Consider the following 6,661-nt stretch of genomic DNA (forward strand, 5'->3'; position numbering starts at 1 on the left):
AAGTTGCCATCAGACAGTATTGACAGACAGCTGGGCCTCTCCCTCTCTCTTTGTCTCTCTCTCTCTCTCTTTCTCCCGCTCTTCCCTCTCGCTCATTTACTTGTGTTTGTCCAGGGATCCAGTTAGTGCGGGAGACTGATGCTGGCAGGCGGTTAACACCATCTGCTCCCGTTCTCTAACACACACTCGACCAAAACTAAGAATTCATGACACAGCTCTTACTGATAGGTGAATGTAAAACCACAGTGGGACACAACATTATGTCACAATTAATGAATAATTTTCCAAAAGCCTATTGTCAGACATGACAATGGGCTCCTGGACTTTTTAATGAACATTTGACATTTTTTTATTAATATTATAAACTCTCTGTCTCACCTTCTCTACAAATGTAATAGCGCCCGAATGGTTTTGCCATATCTCAAGTTGTTACAGGACTGAATCCAGAAAAAAGATTGGGATTAGTGCAGTTCTTTGTTTCAGTTCAAGGCGGTACAGTTGCATGTCTCACAGCAAGAAAGTATGAATCTGCCTATGACAAACGAGGCCTTTCGGTGTTGATTTTGCATGTTATCTTCATGTTGAGTGTGTTTATTTTGGGCAAAGGTTTCCTGTGAGAATGCTGATGTAAATGTAATAAATCAAGCTATGGAACATTATCTGTGCTCCTGAAGAGAGAAGGAGAAGCAGCCTCCTCCCTCTGTACCCCAGTAAGCATGCTTTCTTCAGCAAATAGAAACCAGTGGCCTACATCATTAGATGAAATGGCATCCACATGGCAACAGTAAAAATAGATCAAACTGTTAACCAAGAGTTTCAAGTATTTTAGGCACAGCATCACTCTGACTGAACAAAAAGCGAAGCCGCTCCTTTGTCTGTTTGAATTATGTTAAAGGGAAAAGTACCTCTAAATAGTGGTTAAGGTTGGTTGGAGCAGAATTCACTCCCAGCAGTGACATGACCATGTTTGTTTCATAGAAAGAATACGTGAAACATTCTATGGCAGGAAGCACAAAGATTCCCTTATTTAATGTTAAACAAAGGACTGGATCCCATTCCTCATTACTGCAATCCTGCAAGTGTGATTTGTTAATGGGAAGAATTGATACAAAGAGAACTAATCATGATCAAACTGGAATGTTTTGGTTGCAAAAAGTCTGTAGAAATTGGAATATGATCAAAGTGAACATGCTGAAGAGGAAAACACATGGTAATTCTTTTGTGATGAAGATGATAATGATGAGTTAATCTAGTATGTTGTTGCAGAGGATTAATTTCTCCACTTGTGTGCGATCAATCAACAAAGTTGGATTATTAGAACAAGACATTTGTCTAGCTTGTTCAGCTTTGGTGGAGGTATGTGCTCTGTCGAGAGCCCTTCTAATTTAATATTTGTATGATCACATAAACTTTAACATCAATTCTAGTCCTAATCTTGGTCCAAATGACTGGATCCCTGCTTACAGATCAAGTTACTGAAAATGCTTCACAGGTTAAGTTTACCTTATTGCCTACATCCTGTCTGAGTCAGCTCACTGACATTTCAAAATTGTTATTAGGCCTCTTTCTTGACAATGTAGTGTTTGACTTCTAACTGTGGTCCTTTGCCTTACGTCTGCTTAATGTGACTACTATTATTTATGCAGAAAAGCTAAAATGAAAATGACTATAATGCTGAGAGTTGCATAGCTGTGACAGGTTCAGCAATGCAGCACGGCAATAGCTCCTCCTCCCTTTATGATGATTCTGTCCAGCATGTTCTCTCTAGGAATACAGCTGTACTTCCCTTAAATCATGCACCAATCATTATTGCTAAATCAGCTTTGTTAGATTTCCAAGCGAAGTCTGCACATGCTGATTCCACAAACAGGTATCAGCAGAAAAGAAACATGGGTCATTAGACTTCTATCTCACTCCAACATTGTGGTATTAGAGTAATGGAAGCTTTCGCTATAGCAGCATGTCAGCACTTACTTTTCCAATTGAACTGGAGAGACTGTAATATAGTAGTGGATTTATCTTCCACATTATAGTGATGCGTCCCTTTGCACTTCCCATCTAGCTCAAAGGTTCAAAGGTTAGTGAATTCTTGTTGATATGGGGCTTCAATCCGTGTTGTTAGTCCGAACAATGACCCTGTGCTCCTCTTTATCAAGTACAGCTATTTTAACTGCTGTCTCTTTCAGTTGATATTGACATCCTTCTATAATGAAACTGAAACCTAATTGCTGAGGTCAAGGTGAAATGAATATTGATTGATTACTCACTTTCTTCTAAATCTAGGTCATGTTACCATCTTTGAGCTGTCTCCCAAAAGCCTAAAATAAGAACTCTGCAAAATATTTGTTAGGTCAGGGGGAATTGCTGCAAAATAAAAAAAGACCGGACATCCACACGCAACAAAGCAGCGATGATGCTGATATTGATAGTTTTTATGTATCTGGAATAGATCAATGAAATGTGAAGTTTATGATGGACATATCAATCTCTTTGTGTTTTGTTATAATTTTGATCTAACTATTATCATCATTATTATTATAAATGTTGTTATTATTATTATCAAATTCGAAACAATCAGATTTAGACTATTTCCAAATCTTACGAGCAACAAACGTCATTTAAAAACAACATTTCCCAGAAGCACCTGCGCGTAAAATCGACACCCAATCAGCGGCAGTAAACGCCGTGACGGCACGCGCGTTAGTCCATTTATGTGCACGCTTGGTCTGCTCGCTGAGAGAGCTCGCGGTAAGTTGCAGGAGACAGGACCGCTGCATCCACAGCTCATCAAAGGTGGGTGTGACACATTCTCAGACACAAAAAAGGACCAGGATAACAACTTGTTTCTATCGTGTTTTGGACAAATTTAGACAGATTAACCACTTTACAACGCATTTGAGTCAAAAACTTTACTAAATTTGCGTTATTTTTCCGACTGTATGGTCAAATGCCTTCGTTTTTTTTGTTGTGAATTGGAATGTGGCGCCATGTGAGCTCATAGTGACTGATAGGCTGTTTTTGTTATCACTTGACATTTTTGTTTTAATATGACAAAATGAATAGTGGTTAATATGCTTTCATGGCGTCTGGTTGACTGGTTAGCCTATTGTATGGTAAGAAACATTACGCTGGCACCGTTTGCACTGGCAGACATGGCCAGACATGGAAGGACCCCTCTTATCTTCAAAGATTTTTCGAAGATTAACTACAATTCCTCCCTTAAATCCACTCTAAAAGCGACAAATAGCTGTCGAAATGATGCGAGACGTGCTTAGTAACTGACGTTATTCGCCCAGCATGGTGGAAAAACCCAGCCAGCCGCCTGCTTTGTCTTGGTTTTGCAGCTGCTCGTCACGTTGCTGTCAAACGCTCCTTTGTTTCATGCTGCTTGTTATGCTCGAGACTAATGACCCCACTAACGCGCATTTGACTAAATATAACATTAATTAAACGCCGTCGTCAACGCAGACGTCGTTGTACCGAGTCATAGGAGTCGGTTAGTCACAAGGTGAAGGCGTTCAAAAGAAGTCCTGACTCATTTTTTGTCCTAAATGGATTTTTGTCGTGCTGGGGGGGAAAAAAATGCATCGGATTTGAGACATTTTGCTGCTGAAAATGAATTTTCTAGGGAGACAATGAATCACAAACTGCATGACGGCACCATATTATTCCATTATATTCGGATATTTCATCGCTAAGTAATGAAATGGGTTATAGCTTGCTTCCATTTTGCCATCTGAAGTCTGCCGTTGTAGCAAACTTTTCTTTTTTTAATCCAAACCTCCTGCGGCTGGAACACATGGTGCATGAACAGGTGCACCCTGTTGATGGCCTATTTTCCTCCCGGATATGCTCATTGCTCACTAAATTGACTTCAGATGGTGGATTCTGGCTGTTACTAGGCTGCTCGGTCTTGGCCCTTCTGCACCTGCTACTGCCTGCTATGCCCACCCTAATCGCAGCCTTTTGTTTTAAAAAAAGAAGAAGCCGGCAGTTAACACGACAGTAGGCTTTTGAAAAAGTCATCATCCTCCCAGAAAACGACTTTGACTGGATTTATTTCAGAATAACCTGGATGCCAACACAGCCATAAGTCACAAGACAAACAATGGTGTCGACAGTGGTGCCAGTGCGTTTTGTGTGGATTGATGGGCGGTGGTTGCTTGTAGTGTTCAAGACGTCCAGAGGGTGTCGCCAGTGGGCTCCCTTGTAACGTGTTTTGACCAAAAGCTCCATTCAGAAGAGAGGCGGTTGCACGGGAGCTTTTGTAAAACATCCGCTAGGGGTCACCAGTGCATTTGAGACACCTGCTGGTGGGAGACTGAATTACAGCCATTTAGAATTGTCTCCATTTCTTCTTTACAGGTACATTGACCTGCAGTGTGCGCACAGAAAGGATGGCCGGACAAGGTGAACATCTGAATTTATATTGCATTATATAATGTAGAACGTGGATTCAGGAATCCCAAATTAATTTTAAGTTTGTTCAGACAATATCCAGGTCAAGGAGCTTGACAAGCGAGCTTCCGGCCAGGCCTTTGAGGTCATCCTGGCTGCCCCTGATCCAGAGGCAAAGGTTGACTTCCCCCTGTCTCCTCCCAAGAAGAAGGATGTGTCACTGGAGGAAATCCAGAGGAAGCTGGATGCTGCAGAGGAGAGACGCAAGGTAAGTATCCATCGCGACTTAGAAAATGCCAAAACAGAATTTGCCCAGTAGGTATTGCGGTGTGTGTGTGTGTGTGTGTGTATATATACTGTGCCCTGAATACTCTGTAGTAAGCTGCTGTATTTCCATCTTTTTTCCAGAATCATGAAGCTGATGTTCTGAAACACTTGGCTGAGAAGCGTGAGCATGAAAAGGAAGTGCTGCAGAAAGCTCAGGAGGAGAATAACAACTTCAGCAAGATGGCAGAGGAAAAGCTCAATCAGAAGATGGTGGCCAATAAAGAAAATCGCACTGCACTTCAGGCAGCCATGACTGAGAAGTTCAAGGAGAAGGTTTGCGTTTTAATATTAAATCAATGTGTCTAAGATTTTCATGCAGTGAAGAATGGAAACTCAATCTTATTTCCTGTCTTGAATAGGACAAGAAGTTGGAAGAGGTGCGTAAGAACAAGGAAACCAAAGACCCCCAGGAAGAGGGCGCTGCAGAAAACTGAACTGTAGAAAGGGGGCTTGTATAGGGTTTTTTACATATCCAAAGATTGATTTATTTTTTGTTTGATGGCCAGTATTTTGTTGTGTTCACTAGCCACCTTTTTGAAATAAATCAAGTTTCACTTTGAATTTTTCAATTCTCCTGCTCTAAGTGTACTTGCGCTGGTTTTACATGTGGATCACCCCTCCTCTCCCCCTCCCCCTCCTCCAGTCTAATCCATTTCTGATATGTAGCCTTGTCTGTGCTTCTGCCCTTTTTTTGAAAATTAGCAGTGTAATTGAAACGGGAAGCATGTTTCTATGCATAGGTCTTTAATCCTAATCCTTGCCTATTTCATAGTGGTTTTGACTATGTCCTTGTGAATCACACCTGTAACCAGTTCCCCGAAGAAGAAAAAAAAAATGAAAAAAAAAATCACGGCGTTGGCTGTTTTACCTACAGGTGTTTAGTGCAGCTTTGCTCTCCACAATCTGCTAGTTTGCTCCTGAAGACCATGTTTTGTGCTGCTGATTCTTGGCTTTTGTAAAAATAAGGGGTTTGTCTAAAAAGCACATGATTTGTTGCTGCGTAACTGTGAATTAACTATGCCAGACATGTAAAATGGGTGCCATCTTTGAATCACTGGAACAGGGGGTCTACACACGGAATGCAAAAGAGCAATACACTTTGGCATCTCAATAGATACAGTGAATAGTTGACTTGGAACTGTTGTACTAAAACAAAATAAAAACATGTAAACTCAGTTCAGTTTTTCTGTCCATCTGTCTGACTTATATCTCATATTTCTTACTGATGAAAGTCCAGATTCCTTGGGCTGTCGTCCCCCAATTATTTGTAAAAGAAGCCTTACTGGAAGTCACACATAACTAGTAGAACCAAACCATATAAATTATTTTCAAAATGACAATAGAAGTGACGTCAATGTTGGTCATGCATTGTAATGACCAGCTAGACTGCTACTGTTCCTAAATGTAATGTTTGCTCAGAATGCTTCTAATGTGCATTTAATATCTAAATGCATCATTTATATTGAATATAGATCTACAGATGGCGTAGTCTGAATCTAACTGATGTGTTTGAAATGAAGTATCAAATAATTCAGATGTCTTCTGATTTGGAGCTACACACTAGTTGCATAACTAGTGCACCGATACCATACTGCAGTCTTTGTCTCCCTCTGCAGGATGTCTGTGGTAATCTCTGAAGACTAGAAATACAAGCACCTGTCTTGTACAAATAGGTTCATGTTTTCACGGCTTAGACACTGGCTTTAAAGAGTCAAAGAACAAAAATGTGGAATAAATAAAGGTAAAGAGAACGATGCAGTATAACCTGGAGCTATAAGCAAACCAGAAATAAGACAACAGATGTTGATAAATAGACATTATGAACATTATGAATGATAGTTGGTATCAATTGTAGTGTTGCTAATGAGCTTCTGTCCTGACTGATCTGTCACGTAGACACACAACATGCAGCATTAAAAGAACTAAAGGAACTGTA

At 40.5% G+C, this 6,661-nt stretch overlaps 1 protein-coding gene across 1 annotated transcript; it reads left to right on the forward strand.

Moving 5' to 3' along the window:
- The first annotated feature begins 2,736 nt into the window (after positions 1-2,736).
- On the forward strand, positions 2,737-5,899 carry LOC143005773 (stathmin-like). The gene is made up of 5 exons (XM_076157154.1): positions 2,737-2,793; positions 4,366-4,410; positions 4,491-4,666; positions 4,807-4,998; positions 5,085-5,899. The coding sequence occupies exons 2-5, from the start codon at positions 4,398-4,400 to the stop codon at positions 5,157-5,159; spliced, it is 456 nt and encodes a 151-aa protein (XP_076013269.1). The 5' UTR covers positions 2,737-2,793; positions 4,366-4,397; the 3' UTR covers positions 5,160-5,899.
- The last annotated feature ends 762 nt before the right edge of the window (positions 5,900-6,661 follow it).

Source organism: Genypterus blacodes, unplaced genomic scaffold (genome assembly GCF_046128005.1).
Source record: "Genypterus blacodes isolate CSIRO-AG114 ecotype Tasmania unplaced genomic scaffold, CSIRO-AGI_Gbla_v1 ptg000072l_1, whole genome shotgun sequence".
NCBI classification, from domain to species: domain Eukaryota; kingdom Metazoa; phylum Chordata; class Actinopteri; order Ophidiiformes; family Ophidiidae; genus Genypterus; species Genypterus blacodes.

Excerpts from the sequence above, each read along its gene's own strand:
- LOC143005773 (XM_076157154.1), top strand. Across the intron at positions 4,667-4,806 it reads CTGCAGAGGAGAGACGCAAG|AATCATGAAGCTGATGTTCT; the intron begins GTAAGTATCCAT and ends TCTTTTTTCCAG. Across the intron at positions 4,999-5,084 it reads CTGAGAAGTTCAAGGAGAAG|GACAAGAAGTTGGAAGAGGT; the intron begins GTTTGCGTTTTA and ends TGTCTTGAATAG.